Source organism: Mytilus edulis, chromosome 13 (genome assembly GCF_963676685.1).
Source record: "Mytilus edulis chromosome 13, xbMytEdul2.2, whole genome shotgun sequence".
NCBI classification, from domain to species: domain Eukaryota; kingdom Metazoa; phylum Mollusca; class Bivalvia; order Mytilida; family Mytilidae; genus Mytilus; species Mytilus edulis.
The window spans coordinates 5,355,697-5,377,520 of record NC_092356.1 but is presented as its reverse complement, the minus strand read 5'-3'; the positions used below and the strand labels follow the sequence as shown (position 1 = coordinate 5,377,520).

Sequence of the window (21,824 nt, the reverse complement as noted above, 5' to 3'; positions counted from 1 at the left end):
ATGGATCAGTGAACAAGGTTAAGTTTTGGTGGTCAAGTCCATATCTCAGATACTATAAGCAATAGGGCTAGTATATTCGGTGTATGGAAGGACTGTAAGGTGTACATATCCAACTGGCAGGTGTCATCTGACCTTGACCTCATTTTCCTGGTTCAGTGGTTATAGTTAAATTTTTGTGTTTTGATCTGTTTTTCTCAAACTATATGCAATAGGTCTTCTATATTTGTTGTATGGAATGATTGTAAGGTGTACATGTCTATCGGGCAGATGTCAGGTGACCTTGACCTCATTTTCGTGGTTCAGTGGTCAAAGTTAAGTTTTTGAGTTTTGGTCTATTTATCTAATACTATAAGCCATAGGTCAACTATATTTGGTGTATGGAAATATTTTTTGATCTTTATGTCAGTCGCCCAGGTTATATTTGACCGTGACCTTATTTTCACAGTTCATTGCACAGTGTTAAGTTTTTGTGTTTTGGTCTATTTTTCTTAAACTATAAGTAATGGGTCAACTATATATGTTTTATAGAAGCATTGTTAGCTGTACATGTCAGCCTGGCATGGTTCATCTGACCTTGACCTCATTTTCAAGGTTCATTGGTCTTTGTTTAGTTATCTTGGTTAATGTTAAGTTTATGTGACAGATGTAATATAGCTTAGCTTTATACCTAGGACTATCAACATAATATCAATGATTAGTATTGAAGGCGAGACATTTCAGTGTGTGCACTCTTGTTTAAGCAGGTTTAACGGTTAGACCCAACTGCCAACCATCAAAAATTATATATATATTACAGTTAGTAGTTATTGTGCCACAAATTAATATACAAATAAACAATTACACAGATTTTGCAAGTTATAAACCACGGCAGTTGCAAATACACAACTTTTAAAATTTTAGTATCAAAACTAGCTAGCCTAAAACTTTTAGGCTAGCTTGTTTTGATACTAAAATTTTTGGCTAGACTAAGGTGTGCTGTTTCCGGTGTCGGCTTCACTTATGCAAGAGTTTGTGATTATGTCATTCAATTGACAATCACTAGTGGTGGGTCAGTAATATTTGGTATGCAGTTGTATTAGATTTATAATATCTTATTTCCCCGGAAATTATTTGGCTCCGCCTCCTCATGTATGGTCTTGACTTATAAACTTTTGCAAAGTTTACAAGTAAAGTTTAAATTCGTGTTTTGGTTTGTTTACAGGGAACTATACTCGTGATAAGCCAATACTATTTGGTATTCAGTTTTATAAGCATTGGCATCCAATTTCCACGATGGTTAAATGTACATGTATTTGACCCTGCAACTTCAGTCATGATTTACTTACTTTATGGAATAGAAGATGTGATATGATTGCCAATGAGACAACTTTCCTAAGAGACCAAATAGACACAGAAATTAACAACTGTAGGTCACATTATGACCTTCAACAATGAGCAAAGTCCATACCGCATAGTCCGCTATAAAAGGCCCCGAAAAGGTAAAACAATACAAACTAGAAATATCCCGGCCTAATTTATGAAGGTAGTAATGGGGGTACCTTCATGATGAATAACGGTAACATTTCTTGCCAAATGACGTTAATGGTAATTTTTGATGCATGACGATAAAACGTACACTTTTAGACGATAAAAAAATTGACTTGATTTTGTCGAATCACGTTAATCTCCCCACCCCCCCCCCCCCCCCCTCCCAATATAACAGTAACGATAATTATTTCAGACATCTGACGAATTACGATAAGAATATATTTTGACGAATCACGGTAAAATTTTAACCAATTTGACGCTAACGGTGGCTGAAATTGGCCGTTTGACACCTGACGGTAAAGGGCATTACTACCCTTATTTATGTACAAAGAATGAACGAAAAACAAGTATGTAACACACAAACAAACGACAACCACTAAATAACAGGCTCATGACTTGGGACAGGCACATACTTAAATAATGTTTTGCATAGTGTACAGGTTGCCATTTTTATTTCAGGATGTTCATTATTACAAAAAAAAAAAAAAGGAGACATGTCTTTCTCTATACATTTTAATATTCTAAAAGTTTAGTGATTCTAGATATAATATCATATATTATGGTATGGTTACCAATGAGGCAACCATTTACCGGAGACTCCAGACTGTGCTTTTACTAAGTCTTATATTTACAGTGTAATGCTATTGTGGAATTTAAATATCGCTTCTATAAATATTCTTTCGAAATATTTGATTGTTTAGCCATGTAACTCAGTCATGGTTCATTGACTTTGAATGTTTGCATAACTTGTGTAAAATGTTAAGGAGAAGTTTTAAAGTGAATTGCACATATTTTTTGAATTATTTGTTATATTATATGCAGATGATACTGTAATGTTATCTGAAACAGAAGAATCATATTGTGAAAAGTGGAAATTAGAAGTCAATTTAAATAAAACAAAGGTGATGATTTTTAGAAAGAGAAAAAGTAAAAAGAAATTTAAATTTTTATTACAAGACAAAGAACTTGAGATTGTGGAAAAATTTTCTTATTTAGGTGTTATCTTTAAATATAACGGTACTTTTTTAGATACCAAAAAGAAACTTAATGATCAAGCACATAAATCGATGCATTTTATACATAGAATTGTTAAAAACGAAAACATTTCTATAGATTTGCAACTGAAATTATTTGATTCCATGATAGAACCCATTCTTTCATATGGTTCTGAAGTTTGGGGTTTTGAGAATTTGAAAATTATTGAACAGATGCATTTGATATTTTGCAAAAGAATTTTAAAAGTTCGAAATACTACACCCAATTTCATGGTGTATGGAGAATTGGGAAGATTTCCTCTGCAAATTCGAGTTAAATGTAGAATGATTTCGTATTGGTGTAAAGTTGTAAACAATAGCAGTAAACTAAGTAGTTCTTTGTACAGGCTGATGTTATCATTGAAGAATCATGGCCATTATGTTTTCAAATGGATTGATTCTGTCGAATCAATATTTAACAACACTGGTCTAGGATATATTTTCTTAAACCAAATTGGCTTTTGTGATAAAAATTATCTTGGTCGTATATTGAGTGATCAGTTTATTACCTCATGGTTTGGCGATATAGAAAATTCATCCCGGGGACAATTTTATGGGACATTCAAAAAGGACTTTGGACTAGAAAAATATCTGATCAGACTAACTGAACAGAATAGAGGGTGGATAACTAAATTAAGGACATCGAACTTACGTATTCCAATCGAGACAGGACGTTGGCAAAATATACCTAGACCAGAGAGAATATGTACTTTATGTCATAAATTTATTGGTGATGAATTTCATGTTTTATTTGTATGTCAACATGATTCTATTGTTAATTATAGAAACAAATATTTACCGATTGTCATTTTTTATTAAGAAAATTGCTTGTTTATTCTAAAATATCTACAATAATTATTGTATTTCTATATGTTTAGTTAGTACTGCATGCTCATTTCGTCATTCAATTGTTTATGTATTATACTTTGACCTCATGTTACACATTAATGTGTCTGAGCGTTATCAATAAAATCTTGAAAAAATCTTGTATTGCTATTTTGATTTCAACATTTGCATAATCAAAATAACAAAAAGGCGAGACATATCTCTGTGATAACAGTTTATGTCAATAATCAGGCCGTTGTTTTTTTTTTTTTATTATTAAATTATTTATATTGTATCATGGCGGAGCTTTTTAAAACTGGTATGGGGTTTTCTTAATATTGAAGTTCGTACGGTTGCCTATGACTGCTTAATACATCAACTGCATTTGAACTTTGGTGGATAGTTCTCTCATTGGCAATCATACCACATCTAATTATTCATTCTTAAAATAAAATGGAAAATGTTAATACATACATGTATCAATAAAACATATTGTATAAAACTGTAAAAAATATACATAACGAAAAAACAATAACAAACATTCAAAAAGGGGGAGGGGTGTCGGAGGCGTCTGATCCCGAAATCGCGGGCTTAAAAACATGAAATTCCGAGGTCCCGAACTCAAAGAAATCTAAATCCCGACATCGCTAAATTCGAAAAAAGAATTCCCGGATCCCAAAAGGATCAATCCCGAGATAAAAACACCCGATCCCGACGTCCCCAAAAAGGTCCTGTTCCCCCTCATTCAAGCAACAACTGAATCAAGTCTGTGGTAACTTTGTCGACGACGATAGGTCAGCAATGAATTGCGAATAACGGGATCTAAAAGGCAAAATAAAATACATGAGAAGAAAGCCTGTGAAGAATCTCCGAAGCACTGAATATAGAAAAAGATTTTGTCAAACGTTGCATAATTTTCGAGGTTGTCTTTGGTATGGTGTTTATACATTGCAACACCAAATCTTATTGTTCCCCATATCCTCAGAACATAGATCACTCACCACAGTGTCAAATAATTCTCATCTGATGGTCTGAGGTTGTCGGATAAATCCATAAAACTCAACCGAGCTTGTTTTCGTTCTTTTCTCTAAAAAAACAGAAAATATAAAAAAAATATGCATTGATTAAGCTTATATACAAAAAAAGTAGACGACAGAATAAATTATTGCATATTTTTTAAAGAATTTTAATGTACATAAGACGACGTTATATACCTGAGTAACAGTATCTTTGACAGAAGAGACTTCTGGTATTGAAATAAAACGATTCAAAAATCAGAGTTGTCTCCCTTGTTTGGAGAAAAATGCAGAATGTGTTGTACAAAAATTCCAAAATCAAATCACGTATTTGTGTTATATAATTGATATAAAAAAGGAGATGTGGTTTGATTACCAAAGAACATTTTAAAAATATTCCAAAGATTGCGCTTTTCTCACTTGCTATACTTTATATCATTATATCTTCATAGGACAGCTTTTCCCGCCGAAACTGCCCTTCTGTAAAATTTATAAAATAATCAAAACGATTGAAATATGTGTTCGTTGGTGCTCAGCAATGATGATCCAGATTATGCTGAGATTTATTTTTTCCAAAATTCAGGTTTGATCGAGTCTAAACGATTCCATGATCATAAATTGATGAACCAAAATTGACCAGCAAGCAACACAAAGATTATATATAACTTCCGTCCCTATTGTGTTACTCTTGAGCCATTATATTAAGAAATATGGCGTCCAACTGTATCAGGTTGCAATCTATTGTGTAAAGTTAAACTAATACATAACCAATATAAAAGTAAGGAGATGTTGTATGATATATATAGATTAACCGACCAATCTCAGCTCTCGGTTAGCCGAGTGTCGGCCGTGAATCTATTGTATATACTAATACATTACAAATATAAAAGTAAGGAGATGTGGTATGTTTGCCAATGAGACAAATATCCATAAACACCACAAAGATGTAAACCATTTAATATGAAAAGACCTGAGGTTAAATGAATTAACTTTTGTGAGCACTATCAAAAATTTAAAAGGTACAGGTATTTCACCTATTTATGACAAGATATATTATTTTTTGCAAGATATTAACTTTATTAGCAACGCATATAGCATAGTTGTAATAACAGTACTTAAGCGTTGCCCTTTTAAAAAAGTTACGAATACTTATAATACAACAAACAAAAATCAAGCAAATATGGCAAATAACAATAAATGACCACCACTGGAATGCATTTCCCTCTTGGCTTGGTGCAGGCACTTTTTACAGTTCGTTAACGGTGCACTGTTTGCATACCGCCATATTATGTATGTATATGTGTCTGTCCCATCATGTCATTCCGAGCCTTTTATATCTGACTACGCGGTTTGGGCTTTGCTCATTGTTGATGGCCGTGCCTGTAATGTCTCTATCGGACGATTATACAGGCTTTAACCAAAGGCATGGACAAATATATAACACCATTGAATGTACAATATTTAATGCACACGTCCGGTCTTGCACATGTTAATACAGATACAATTACAGATAAGCCACTCAGCATCATACAATGTAAAGATAGATAACTCTTGTCTATTTATACTGTCGATATTACAATATACAGTACCATGACATATATTTGTTAATTTCTGTGTTATCTGGTGTCTTGTGAAAGGTTGTCTCATTTGCCATCATACCTCATCTTCTTTTTATACATAAAGGATGGTGGCAGGGTTTAACACGTGTGTAAGTGCCCCTTCATCCAATAGCAATCAGTATATATATGTTAATTTTCTTATCAGGGGAAAAACGGACGAACAAGTTTTATATTATGATATATTATTCAAAAGTTTATATATACAAACAAATCATGTTTCTTTTATTGAAAAAAAAAGATTAATATTTCACCTTCTGTATCATATATCCCTTTAACAAGATATACGAAGCTCCAGTTAGAAGGTACATGAGTAGTTCCCAGCCTTTCCCCGTCACCATCATCCAGAAAAACTGTTCTGAAGGAGTAATGCATGCTGAGATCCAGCACCACAGACCACTGCCGACCCTGTAATCTTCACCTATAACGCCATGGACCATTGCTAGTATTACTATAACAACTGTAAACAGAAAATCAAAAAAGGTCTACTCGAGTATGATGTTGATTTTTTCAGTGATGTCTAACTTCCAATGACAAACATAACAGGCGTATTCAAGATGATGACATCATGCTTTTATTTTTTTTAGTCTGAAGTGAACTTTTTAACATCCTGACTCACAAGGTAATGGTCCATGTTTGTGTCCTAGACACATTTTGTTACTGCAAGTCTTTCAATCTTTGTTCTTCTCTGGGTTCTTAACGGAGAAATATCAGTCTGAATATTTGTTTTTCGTTCATTTTTATTTATAATTTCTCGTTTGAATTGTTTTACATTGTCATTTCGGGGCCTTTTATAGCTGACTATGCGGTATGGACTTTACTCATTGTTGAAGGCCGTACGCCTACGGTGACCTATAGTTGTTAATTTCTGTGTCATTTTGGTCTCGTGTGGAGAGTTGTCTCATTGGCAATCATACCTCATCTTCTTTTTTATATTAACGTTTTTTTAACTCGTACAATCTCTTGCATTGAAGATAATATGCTTCTATTGTAAGCTTCCATGGTATGCTACCATAAAACCACTGAGAAAATAGATCTATTAAAAAGGAATATATGCGAATGTTACTTTTCGGGATTAAATTAATGAAATTGTAATTAGAAAATGATTCAATAATTGGGCGGAAGATAGTTAGGCTGAGAACGTAAAAACATAGACAAAAAAGGAAATCAGCAGTCAGAAAAATAAACGAAAATCAATAAAGACATGTTTGCTAAGAATCTATTCACATATCAGCATATTAATAAAATTGAGAATGGAAATGGGGAATGTGTCATAGAGACAACAACCTGACCAAAGAGTAGAAAACAGCCAAAGGCCACCTTTTCTCATGCATGGTTTGTTATATTCAAATAGAAATGGTTAACTTACATTGTGGGTTGTATTACTTTTTTTTTAAATCTATTCTAATTTGACTATAATTTATCAAGTTGCTTCCCTGTTAACATATAACAACCAATAGCATCCTTGTGGAAAACCGACAAAAAATGATGAAATCTTTTGTTTTGCGTTTGCAAGGCAGGTAACATGTTTTGCAAGTAAATTATAACATTGAACACAAAAATGTTGTAGAAAAAAGAGCAATATAATAATTATGGACAACAACTTAATAGCTTTAAAATATAACTTGCGGTAAGATTAAAGTTTCTCATTTATGCCAAAAGCCATATTGTGACTTCGTGATGAAGAACAGCAGTGAAAGCGTTGTTCATTTGCGTTATAGGTTTCTCTCTTGTACATGTAGATATTTTGCGTCATACGCAATATCTTTTCTAACGTTTTACCGCCAATGAGTTATGCAGAAAACAAAATATCTTTACTCAATAATCGGAAAGTATACAGTTCATTTTTACTTCCTACGTAACATAGATCGGCGACCTTGGGTTTTCTTCCTGTTTCTATAATAAACTCGTACAAATGTGTTTTCCGAAGTGTAAAGTGATCAAAATACAAAAATCTGATTTTGGTCATTAAATCGATTAAATTATAAAAAAAATGAAGATTAAAAAAAGAAGATGTGGTATAATTGCCACTTTGACAACTCTCAACAAAAGACCAAATGACACAGAAATTAACCCATATAGGTCACTATGCGGCCTTACACGATGAGCAAAGCATAATAGTATACTTACGAGGCACTCCCCATGCTACACCATGAACACATAGCCTTAATGTGAAATAATGTTCCCTCGTTTTGAAAACAACATTCGTTAGCAAATGGAATGCAATGATTGTAGTCCAGAAAAATGAACATAAGTTTGCCCAAGTTTGGACACTGCCATGAATCAGACAAAGGTAATCACATTCTGTACTAGGACAGGCAAGTTCTATTATTTCTGATTTTCCGTATTTTACGGCGTACCGAACGTTGCCAACAGTGGAACTTATCGCCATGATGAAATCAGATATAGTTAAACATACTAGTAACTTTCTTGTCTCGTTCCTAGCCTCATCGACCAAACTAAATGTAATAAAGATAAACAACGCTCCAACTATCGATAACGGTGCTGATATGAGAGTTAGTACGAGCGGAAGCGTGTCGTAAGGATCCTGGTAAATATTCTTATATATAACAGTAGAATTCTCATTTCCCATTCTGACAAATGGTAAGAATCTTTAAATACGTACTAGTAGTGGTGTAAAAAGTAAGCACTTGTAATAATGATAATTATGATCAAAAACAAAGTTACACAATTTGGTGGTGCGCCTAACAGAGGCGAAATTTACAGAATATGTAACATGTAACAGGTTAGACAATATCCAGCTTCATTCAATTGACGAAGAAGAGAGTGTACTATTCATCTTATAATATTGATATATTCCAAAAAAAACAATGTCGACTAAGTACCTGTCCTTGATTTAATTAGTCCTGGGTCAGGTGCCCGTATGTTAAAAGGGAGAGAACTAGGAGTCCACTGTATAAAGCAAAATCTTCATCAAGACACCAGTCATCTTTGAAATGTCGTTTTTCAGTACAAAAGTTGCTTGTTTGAAGTAGAGAGCACAATTGGTTCTAAATTGCGTAGCTCTCTAAAGTCGTTTAAAAATAAAAGTTGTAATTTCCAAAAAATCAAAATGATGACAATGAGGAAGATGCATCTATTAGATGACGGAAATTAACGAAAATGAACGGAAACGATTTGATTAACAATCCATCCAGTCATGTATTGTTTTGCTATAACATTAGTATAGCACTTAATCATCAAAAAGAACTATAAAGTTTTTTAGTTTTTTTTTATTGTAAAACCTCCTCTCATTACGAAAATAAAATATATGGGAAAAGAAAGAGGAAGAAATCCTGATATTTTCAACATTATAAATACCAATAATTACATTAGACGTATGTTTCATTATAATACGTTATTCTGATTGACTAACTGCACATCTCGCGTTATTCCTTAATCAACTTCATTACACAATAAAATTTATCATTCATGATGACACGAGGTCCCACAATAAAGTGCACATATAATTTAAAAAAAAACTTGATAAAAATCGTGTTTTCATGATTCTAGCTAAAAAATGTAATTATAAGTATTGATTCGAATGCTTCTTTTTGTAACTTCATAGGGTTGGAAAAGCGTTGACCGTGTGCACATATTTAGAATGAAGCACTTCCGCACTTCATAAAAAAATGTACTTAGGTCAACGCTTTAACACCCAAATGAAGCTACAAAAAGAAGCATTAAATTCTTAAATATTGTCAGCAAAGGTTCCGGGCTATTTGGTAAGAAACTAGAGGCGATCACCTTGGTCTATGTGAATATTAAACAATGAACACTCTCCAACAGTGAAGACGAGAATAGAATTCAAGACAAAAATCTTTGATTTGTTGATTTTGCATTCTGATTATTTAGTCTGTTAATGATTGTCTCTATCTTCTTTTAATTTAGTTTGGCTCAAAACACAAAAGAGGGTCAACAAAATTTTCATTTAAGTGACAGTCTACTAACTATCTTTAAAATTTGACTTGTTAGTAGATCTAGCTTGTGATTTAAAGTGTTTATTTATCTAAAATCAAAATATACCAAAAACGCAATCAAAATGGTAAAAAAATGTCATTGAAGGGCAATAACTCCTATAAGGTTTTCTCCAGATTGTCTTAATTATAGATATTGCCTTGTTAATAATTTTTGGTTATATAAGTTTCATCTATATTTTATCATTTCAAGATATAAGACAAACACGCAAAAAATCCATAAATCATCTTCAAAGGGCAATAACTCTAATAAGAAGTCGCCTGACGATTATGACCTTGATATTTATTTGTTGAACTTGTCTTGATTATTTTTGCATGTGCAGTTTCTTTCTATCCATCGTAGTTTTCAAAATAATAGGCAAAAATGAAAAATGGTAAAATTTGTCGTTCAAGGACAATCTATACTACTATATGAATAGAGTTGAAATTGGCTTCCGCGTTTTTCTTTCATATAAAATCCACGAATATTGTTTTAACCCACAAAGGGATAATGCTAAGTGATGAGGAAAACTCACGTGCGGGCCAATAAAAACTTTCAATCAATCATATCTATGGTAATATTACATTTTTTTATCAAATCTACATCCGTAACAGAAGCTTTTGAGGTGAATCCTGACCGGCGGGAGCTAACCCAAAACACCATTTTTTTATCTAAAAAAATAAATAAATTTTGGCACCATACATGAAACCAAATTTCGCATTGCTTCGTTCGCCATTAGACTATGTATGTGCTTTGTGTCTGTTTATATAAATTACTTAATTATAATTGGGTTTGATATCATTGCTTCGTAAATTTTACAGACTCCATCACGAGTTGGGTGACCGTTATGAAACATCCGTTTTACAGATGATAACGGATATTTCGTTATGTCGTATACGTAACCACAGTCTCGTTCCCTTTTCATGAATGTGACCAACCAAATTAGACTTATTACCAGGTTATTACTAACATGAGCAACGAAACGGGTGCCGCATGTGAAGCAGGATCTGTTTACCATTCTGAATCACCTGATATCACCCCAGTTTTTGATAAGGTTCGTGTTGGTTAGTCGTTATTTTGTTTGTGTTATGTTGTGTGTACTATTGTTGGTCTGTGTGTCCTCTTCTTTTTTAGCTGTGGCGTTGTCAGTTATTTTCGATTTATGAGTTTGAATGTCCTTCTGGTATCGTTCGTCCCTCTTTTATCATGAGAAGTGCCATTTAAACAGATCAAGATACGGATTTTAACTTGTAAACTATTCAAATGTTTCAGTCATAATGACATATCCGAGGGAGCGGAGCTAGAAGACGGAAAATATTCACAAAAGATTGCCATTGTTTTCATTTTTATTCTAACGTTTTGTTTTTTATTAATGAGCTGACCATTTAAGTAAGTAGACATTGGTTCAGGCAGATAACTCTTGAAATCAGTAACACGTTTGTAAAAGTCAAGTTTCATCAAAGTATTTTTAGCATTTATCTGAAACAGATTGCAAATAATCTATGTCAACTAGAAGTTTAGAATAATTTTATGAAAATGGTTGACACAAACGTAATGGTGATTTTAAGAGTTATTTCCCTTATCCCAGGTCTATCTCCGTAAGGTCACCTTGATAAAGGAAGGTCCAATTTAAAAAAAAATATTTATAGAATAAAAAATGAGTGTAATGGTTCGGTAGTAGACTGTCCATAGTTACAGTCACTCTATATTATATCAGCTGTAACCATGATTATAACTGTTGATGACATCGCAAAAATAGATTGTAGGAAGATGACTGACCCTAATCAGATAATCGCAGAGCTAGGAGTTGATGTAATGGTGATTGAAAAGATGTTTTCATCTTTCTTTCTTTTATTACAGCGAAATAACTTGCCAAAAAATGTCTGCAGTGTTTTCCTCAATTTTGCGCTCATCATAAAATAGACAATGAAATTTATAGAAAATCCGAACTGCCAACTTAATATCATTAAAGAGTCACATAACTGGTCAAGAGTGTGACTGAATGACATCATTCCTGATATGTTGATTGTCCATAAGTAAGTGAACATTTCCGAAAGTATAAATACCACAGATATAAATATCACTATGAAGTTAAAGCAGACCGGCGAATCTTTGCTTGGGCCTTTGGGTTCTGAATCATCATACTTCATCGTATTTCCCCTAGCGTTAGGAGTCGTCGTGCTGTTTTTTCCCAACGTTCGGAATCTTCTTACTGTTTTTTCTAACGTTCGGAATCTGAATGTTTTTTCCAAGAGTTTTTAGCTTCCAACAAATGTATATCGTGCTTAATATTATCGCAAGCGTTATAATCATAAGACACATACCAATAAATGTTACGGAACCTTTTATATGGCTATTTGGCGTATATTTAACCATACAGCAAACACCGTTCTTCCCTTCGAAAAAATATTCATTTTCTTTAATTGTACGCCATGTATTAAATCCAAGAACGGCAAGTACGAATGGACATATTGCTAACAGTGTTGCCTTATTTTCTATATACTTCATAGTCCAGAGTGGAAATTGAAGATCAATTACCTTTTGAATGTTGAGCATAAACGTAAAACAACATGACATCATATGGAACACAGAAGAGGCCATTGATAGAGACATCAATATAGTACATTTCGAGTATAGTTCCGGTCATATCCATCCACCCAAAATTGAATCTTCAGCAATTATGAGTTCGTTAAAGTTAAATGCGTATCTAATCAGAAATGGTATTGGTGCTAGTATTGCTGTCAAAAAGTCTGAAGCGGCGAGTGATGACAACAGAATAGTTGATGGCGTTCTATTTTAAGGACGTACAAATATTGCGATGATAAATATGTTGACTACTGGACATTCAACTGTCAAACAGAGCTGTATGATGGTTATCCATGCAGCTGGAATAAACGTTTCTCTCTGCTCACACACGTAGTCGTTTCCATAGTTACAGTCACACTTTTAATCATAACTTTGATTATTATTATTGCCCAGCATTGTAAAACGTTGTTTTTAGGAATGAATTGGGAAGTCCCTAAAACACAATGTCAGATAACGCTCAGTCTAGATAGACCCGGAAAATCCTATCTTCATACCACTGGAACAAACGGCGATATGGACTTGACCACCGAAACTAAACTTTGTTTTCTGATCCATGAAATGAGGTCAAGGTCAAGTGAAAACTGTCGGTTGGGCATGAAAACCTTGCAAGGTATGCACATACCAAATATAGTTATCCTGTTACTCATAATAAGAGAAAAAATAACATACAAAAAATCTTAACTTTTCTCAAGTAGTCACTGAACCATGAAATGAGGCCAAGGACAATAGACATGTGACAGACGGAAATTTTTAGCATAAGACACCTATCTACAAAGTATGAAGCATCCAGGTCTTCCACCTTCTTAGATAAAGCTTTTAGTTTTAAAAGAAGTAAGTTAAGGCCGCCGCCTCCGCTGGATCATATCCCTATGTCGAGCTTTCTGCGAAAAAAAGTCGCAGGCTCGACAAAAATGTTCTCTGAAAAAAATCAAGTAAATTATTTTTGCATTGTAAGTGAAACATTTTATGTCACTATTCTATAAATACATGTGTGTATCACAAATTCATTTTTGTGTCTGCTTTTCTAAACACTGTGATAAATGTTCGCGAACACAATAACAAACCAATATTTCATATTTACACTGTAATAGATGTGCCTTGATGTGCCTAGGTTAATTCCCCTTAATTTGGACGGATTAATTATTTAGTATGTAAATGTTTTTTTTAAGTTAAATTTTATTTAAATATAGTAGGATAAAAGTAAAGAATGTTAATTTAACTGTTTTAGTATTTAACTTTTGATGTTTTTATAATGTTTTAAGAACATTCATTTATTTAACTTTTCTTCAGTACCTTTTATGTTAAAGTTAGCCTGTTTAATGAAAAGTTTAGGATATCATTTCCTATTCAGTCGGTGTTGGCCTTGCACAGGCCTCCAAATACTCGCCGGAACTAAAATTAGTACTACTCGAGTCTAGAGTTAGCCACCACTTCGGTGCAATTTGCCAGAGTTAGTCACCCCTTTTTGGTGAAATTTTACTACTTTAAAACACAACGAGAAGCAAATTTACTTTACTTTTAAGACTAACTCTGTAGTCCGGCCGATTGGTGCAGATATAGAGCAGAATTGCTCACTTGATGAGGACAGCATGAAACTTTGCATAGTATATCTTGATTATATACCTTTTGATTTTAGCTATGGACCAACTGTGAAAAATCCATTATGGCTGCCATTTTCAAGATGGCGGAAAAACGGTATAAATATCAAGATTGTCCTATAGGTATTCTATATAATTTCGGAAATTAAAGTAATGATTCTTTAAAAATGGACTTCATGTTATTTGTTATCAATTAATCTTAAAATATAATAAAAATTATTTGGTTATTTCTATAACACATACATTTGTAAATATGGCTGCATATACAAAAACAAAAAGAGAAATTCAAAATGATAATCAGTATGTTACATGTTATTGTATTTGTTCTTTAAACGCTTTCAGATTTAATGGTTGGAATGAAATAGGTTGAAACGAGTCAATTGAACGTTAATATATGCATATGTCGGTTAAATGTGGTGTAGTAGTAGGTAACTCATCTGAACTTTGAGGCAGTAACGAGGGCACCTTGTCTCGTTTCTCTTCAATGCCACGTCTTACGTCATTTATCGAGTTTTCATCTGACGTACCCACTGCATCGTCAAATTATTCTATGTAATCAATAGGTACACCTTTCTTCAGGGGGATTAGACGATTGCCTTCACTTAAAACGGTTAAGGGGCAACTATTTCCTTTTCCAACTACGTGCGAAACAAATTCGCAACTATTCAGCGAGCATGGTCCTAGAATGCACTCCTGGTCAGCTCTTTTATTAGTTTTAACAGTCATTTTTGAGTTTGGCGGAACTGTGATGGTTCGTTTTATGCAAACTTGCTGAGTTGAAATCTCGTTTTCATTGTTAACATATGCCGCATTTATCACTTTATTGTTGATGGTAATTGTGGGAGTACTCAGGTTTATCACTGCGCTCAGTGTGTCCAAAATATCTACCCTAAGTATGACATCGTCTGTTAATGGCTCTTTGCACATATCCCGTTGTATGTTTACTCTATTAATGTCTAGAGTCGTTCTTTATAATCTTCACAATAACAAACTGTTAACCCACACCACGTAGCGTTACGTTCTCCAAATCTCAAATTTGTTGCGGGAATTAATTACTAATGTTATCATTGCAGCAGTGTCCATAATCATGCTCCCATTCTGGTCATGTATAGTACCTCTTACTGCTAAGCTCTTTCACATGGTTCGTCTGATGACAATATCTGACGAGGACGTGGGCATCTGATCGATTTTGTGATGAGGTGGTGTTTCATGGTCAATAGACTTTTGAATCGTGCGTTGGCCTACTGGCCCGACCCTTTGCTTTTTTAAGACTCTACTGTTGGGGTTGCATTTCTCCGTATCCTGGTGAAGGTGACCGTTGTCGGAAATAACCGGGATTTCTGTAGTTTGTCCGTGGAGATGCTAACCGTTGTCTTTAGGGACCATATGATCTCTAGCTTAGTGGGGGTGTTGCTGATCGATAGGCATTAAGGTTGGGTGTATTTCTATCTTGCGATCTACCGCGATTGTATTGCTGAGGAGATCTTCCACGTGTATATTTATCAGGTGATCTTCCATTTACCTGGTGATCTTCCATGATTACTTGATCAGAAGAACCGAGGTTATATTGATCGGCCAATCCACGGTTATGCTGATTAGTTGAAAGCATAACACCAGCTAGTTTTGTGACAATTTGTGTGAAGTAATGCATCTCATTATCCAAAGGACTGCTTATATTTCTTTTATCGGTCGGTGATACTGCGCCGTCAGCAAAGTAGACTTGTCGATGGTCATAATTGGCACTTTTTTTATCCATATATCGCCATCTGGTTTGCTGTTAAGGTTTTCAATTGTTTTAACGCCTTGTTGGATGTTTCTGGGTTCCTCTCTATAACATGTCTTATAGAATCTTTGTCTTTACATCCTCGACGGCTTGCTTCAGTTCCAATCTGGTTTGATCTTTCTTGCTGAAGCGCTGCTCCAAATGAATGCTATTTTAAGGCCTTGGAATCATCATCTGTGTTTACCTTGCGAGCGTACTCAAAGCCAACATCAGCCTGACAATCTAGAGCCTACACACATTTTTCCTGTTTTACCATTGTCATCTACCGACAGTTCGTTCAAATTGGTAAATGAACGCCGCCCAAGTCATGGATCCCATTCAATTGAGTTTTTGCATTTTTGGGAGATGGGCTTGCACCAAGATTTTCTTGCCATCGGCTATATTCTCTCTCCAATGAGGAGTCTAAAGAAGAGGTGTTGCCACACTCTTTTGGTTTCCTCTGCCCTTTCCTGGATCGGTCAATGGAGTCAGCTTGCTGTTATGGGAAGCCTATTAGAGCTGCAGGAGCTGACTAGGTTGTCATAATTGGAGTGATAAATGTGGGATTTGCCATTGACTCGACGGGGGTGATACCGTAAGTATAGGCAATGCATTCAGCATTGGAGAAGCTTGATATAATCCACTTGCAGCCAATTCTTTCTGTAATGGTGTGCTGCTCTTAACTAAATATTATTGACTCATAGTAGATGGTAAGTGTGCGTAAGAAGACACATAAGCCTTTTTGCTGGTTTCTTGATTAGTACTAGAGGTTTATAGTATTTTCTTAAATAGAGATTATTGTTGAATAATTTGAACTGTCTCATGCACGGCCAAGGGCCCTGACATAGGACTTTTGACTTATGGTGAAGACACCTTCAACAGAGTTGGTGCGGTTGATTGTCCATGAGAACTACAATTGGGTAAAGACCCAAGGCATGGATTTTGTTGTGTACTTTTGGTAAACTTACGTTGTACTGGCTAATTAAGGTCACATTTTGGCTTCAATAATGTGTCCATTGCAGGAATTTTAACTTCTTTATTTCGATTGTCCAATAATTCATTTACAACAGGTACCCTGCTGTTCAAATGCACATTTAAATTGAACTGTGTCTCCTTCCTCAGTTGTTGTCAGCTTGTCCATTCATCTCACCACAACATTGAATATCGTATTGGTCTTACCATCAATTCCGCCAAGCAATTATTACTAGCCTTGTGGTCTATCATGTCTTCAGACTGCTGAAGTTGCCGAGATATTGCTCTCATCTATTCGTTATTAATATTCATTGCCTCTTTCTGTTCAGCTTAAAACGTAATGAGACCAACACATATTTTATCAATTCGCGCTTCGCTCTTTTTATATTGCGGTAAATCTCAACTGTTCTTTGAGCATTAGATTTTCTATCTGCTAAAAATTTCTGGTACAATAGTTTAAGTCATTTCTGAGCTGTCCTCTGTTAAAACGTCTTCAGCTGTGGGTTTCTCCATATCCCCAGGTGATTCAGTTTCTGCCATTTTAATGTTCTTGTCCGTGTTGTCCTCAATTCCTGCCATTTCACTGATATGTGTTTAAATGATTCTCAATTCACAGTTTAATATCTCAAATAGCAAAATATTGCGACCCAAGTAATAAGATAGGCACTGAATAATATCTTAAGGCAGATAAATCCCAAACCACACCTTTTATGTATGACCCAAGACAACAAACAGTGCAGCTTTTAATGAAAGCTACTACTGCAGCTTTTTATGAAAGCAACTAATTTGTGTATGAAATGACAAGGAAGGCAAAATCAAAAAGGACAGAACTGGGACAGATACTATAAATGACACTTTACATCAATAAAATGCTTATATTCAGGTCAATTCTCAATAATGAATATTTGCTTATTTTTCAAGGCGGCCATTTTGAAAATAGCCGCCATTTTGTATTTCAAATATAGATCAAAACAAAATCTTGCTTAGTACACCAAGTCATTCAAATATGTTGATTTTTGTGCTTCTAGCATCAAATCCACTGTGGTTTGTGCAATATTGGAAACTATTTTAGAACGGACGGCAGCCATCTTGAAATAAGCCGCCATTTTGAATTTTGAGGGTGGGTCCATAGCTAAAATTGCTCAGTACACAAAAATGTACCATCATGCAAAATTTGGTGCTTTCCTCATTCTTTGAGCAATTTTTTCACCGATCAGCCGGACTACTGGGAACACTCTATTTTTCATTTCTACATTTGAAATTACTTTATTTTTGAACTTCATTCAAGACAGTTTTCTGACTCCTGTTTATTTCCGACTTTGTTTAATATTCATGCAATTACTGTACATTTGTGAATAAAATATAGTTTTCATTTGATTTATTGTCTGTTGTTCAGCCATAATCTGATATCAGGTATCCCGAAAGTCGAATAGGGAAAAAGTACTGGCCACTACACGTCCCGGGAGGTGTCGTCACCGACCCCCTCCGTTACAACACCATATCACACCCAGATAGATTAGTTAACATATTAATGATTATGTTATTTTCAAATTTATATTATTTAGACGAATTATATTATTTAGACGAATGAAATCATTTCTAACCTTACAGATCCTTCTGTACATGCATTTCGTGGTTCAAAAGGGGACACATGTGTATATCCGTACAAGTGAACTTTCACCTAGTGTGTTAGTACTTGTCAATTAAAGTGTTAATTAACGACGAATCGGCATTATTCATTCATAACATCTCATTGTCAATTTTCACTCACTTCACTAAAATAATAAAATTGTCCTCCTTGGCTGTGACATCTTTTGCATTGATTTTTAACTGATTAAAACTTTCACTTTTTATGAGACTTTTAAAAAAAAAAAATGCTAAATGAATTACATATACATGTACTCGGTAGGTTGATTTATTTTAATTATCATAATTAAAAAAGTAGATTAATAATTTCATCAAAATTAAAATGAAGTTATAGATAGATAATTTATCACTATTCTTATAAAACCATGCAAGTCATGTCCAAAGGTTACAGAGAAGTTAAAAAATAATATACTGTAACATAAAAATGCATTAAAATGCATCAAATCTAAAATTGCGGATGAGATAACACATAAAAGAATAAATATATTATACTTATACAGTCAAATGTAAAGGTTAAAATTGAATGAGGAAATACTTTCTATACGTCACGGCAAAACACTCAAATAAGAGAAAGCATGTATCACTTATCTCACGAAACCAGAGAAAGCATATGTCACTCATCTCACGAGGCAAGAGAAAGCATATGTCACTCAACTCGCGAGACCAGAGAAAGCATATGTCACTCATCTTACGACACCAGAGATACTAAAGATAACTTGTCGTTGCGCATGCACATAACATTTTTTTTTTTTTAAAACTTGACAATTTGTTCATGCAAATTACAAAAAAAAAAGTAATTAAAAAAAATAATGCAAAAATTGTATGCAAAAAGTTGTCGTCTGGGCTAAATTAGTTGACCAGAGAACACATGGTTTTGACGAACCTTACAAAATAAGGAATGCAATTTTTGGGCTCATTATCATACGAAAACCTCAATATCGATCAATTAATTCAAATCGAATAATTTGCCGGTAAATTTCAGGTGCGGGTCCAACCCTTTTGAATATATGGTGGTTCAACCCCAACGAAACGTTACATCAACGAAAAGATGGAGGTAGGGGGGGGGGGGGGTCTAACCCCCGGTACACCCCGGATCCGCCAATGCATAATGTTAACTGTTCAGTATGCATACCTGACGCCACATGTATCCTTCAAGACATAGAAACATTATACACGTCGCAAAAAACGAAACTAACTCCCATCCTTTACCGGAAGTTAATATCATCCATAATATTCGATCGCTCCTTAACAATGACGATTAAACCCAACACCAGGTACCAGTTACTTGACCGAAGTCTTCACCTAAAACTTCATATATTTGGCTGCCGCTATTGCTACGGAAATTTAAACAATTTACAAGTCTTCAGTATGTCAGATTTTTGCAGCTACTACATGTGTATAAACTGCAATTTGAAAAGCAATTACTGCTTAATAAAGAATAGTCATTAAAAAGTAAAATTGAAATTGTTTACTAATCTCCGAGGAAAGATCAAAACGGATGGTTCTTAATCAAATGGCAAAATCAAAAGCTCAAACACACCAAAGGAATGGATAATATCTGTTATATTGCTGACTTGATACATGTATTTCCTTATGTACAAAAAGGTGGATTTAACCTGGTTGTATAGCTAGCTAAACCTTTCACTTGTTTGACAGTCTCATCAAACTCCATTACATTGAAAACGATGCGTGAACAAAACAAACAGACATAATAATTAAAATGTAAAAAATAGGGATATTACAGTCAACATTGGGTTAATCCAAATCACTACACATGCAAACAAATATGTAAAAAAAGAAGCACAAAAAGTCATAAATCAACAACTTCATTCATTGCAAATACATCTGTTGAAGACCGCACTTTGAGTTATAATTGCTTACTTTTACAAATTGGGACTTTGATGGGTTGTCTTATTGGCACTCATACTACCTCGTCTTATATCTACCGACAAAATGAATAAAATTGTGTGGATGTATGCATTTTCTGCTCTGTCCGGTCTGTGTTCCTGTTCGATGTTATTTCTGCCTTGTATCTATCCGAGTGAAACTTAAGCACCTTTCATCTGCCTTTTGTTCTTTATTCTTCTCTTAGAGAGTTTTGCGCCAGAAATGTAATATACCTGACTTTGGTTTGGGGGACCGGGTCCTCCACCAATTAATATACCTGACTTAGGTCTGGGGGACTAAAGACAAGTATATATATTGATCTATATTGAAAATAAAACGAAGTCGGAAGAGCTTTCAATTTGTGATCCTTTTACTTTGGATTCAAACGCCAAAAGAGGCTGACACATGTAATCATCACAACAATCATGGTTAAGACAATACAACGTTTCCGGAAAGTGCGGGTTCAACATACAGATATATAACAGAAAACATGTTAATCTCGTCACAATCTGTATGTGCCTATCCCATACCAGGAGCCTGTTATTCAACTTAATTGCATTGTTTTACATTTCGTCGCTGGGCTTCTAAAATGTCGTATATGACTTTTTTGGCTAAAAATACTTTTTGACACCAATGGTCTGGGCGGAAGGAAATCTTTGGTATTACAAAATAGCATACAATTAGACCAATCAAAATGTGTGAAATAAGACATATTACAAAATTGCCAATGTCGGTTGTTTGTAAAGTTTGCTTCCAAAATGTTGTATGAAAACTTGAAAATCGTTGTAGAATGGCTTTGGGAAAAAAATAATTGTACATTTCTTTATTTCTGTGAAAATAATTTAAGTTCTTGGATAATCCAGAAATGTCAAAGTTTTTGTTTCACTGCTTTTTACAAAAATGTTCAAGTTCACATACGACATTTTGGAAGCATGCATTTTGCCAAAATTTTCAAATCCTGTTTGTGAGATATTTTTTTCTTGAAAAATTTGTTATTTACAACATTTTAGAAGCCCAGCGACGATTTATCATTTCGGAGCCTTTCATAGCTGATTATGTTGAAATCCTTAGACTATGTTAAAAATCTTTGCTCATTGTTGAAAGCCATATGGTGACCTATAATTGTTAAATTCTATCGGGTATGTTGTATTTATTCTTAGTTCGTCGATACCCAATTTCAACGGTTTGCAATCCAAGTCTTTACCTAAAACTTTATACATATCAGCTGTCAATACTATTGCAAGTAAAATAAATAAATAGGAGAAATTTAATAATGAATTTAAGGAAAGAAAGACATTTATTCCTTAACCGACTATATCCAAATTAATGACTTCGTACTTGATTTAGCTCTTTGTTATTGTTTTTTCGAGTGTCATTGGTGATTCTTTTACATGCCA

At 34.2% G+C, this 21,824-nt stretch overlaps 1 protein-coding gene across 1 annotated transcript; it reads right to left on the bottom strand.

Annotated features, from left to right (window-relative positions):
- Window positions 1-3,847: 3,847 nt before the first annotated feature.
- LOC139501632 (G-protein coupled receptor 157-like) lies at window positions 3,848-9,102 on the bottom strand. Its single transcript, XM_071290761.1, has 3 exons — window positions 8,149-9,102; window positions 6,273-6,478; window positions 3,848-4,473 (listed from the first exon to the last, which is right to left on the bottom strand). Exons 1-3 carry the CDS (start codon window positions 8,609-8,611, stop codon window positions 4,384-4,386), a joined length of 759 nt encoding a protein of 252 aa, XP_071146862.1. The 5' UTR covers window positions 8,612-9,102; the 3' UTR covers window positions 3,848-4,383.
- Between the last annotated feature and the right edge of the window lie 12,722 nt (window positions 9,103-21,824).

Bases quoted from the DNA above. Each gene is read 5' to 3' on its own strand.
- LOC139501632 (XM_071290761.1), bottom strand. From the start codon at position 8,611: ATGGGAAATGAGAATTCTACTGTTATATATAAGAATATTTACCAGGAT. The intron at 6,479-8,148 runs GTAAGTATACTA...TTCTGTTTACAG, and splicing joins TGTAGCATGGGGAGTGCCTC to TTGTTATAGTAATACTAGCA. The intron at 4,474-6,272 runs GTGAAATATTAA...CTGTTTTTTTAG, and splicing joins AGGGATATATGATACAGAAG to AGAAAAGAACGAAAACAAGC.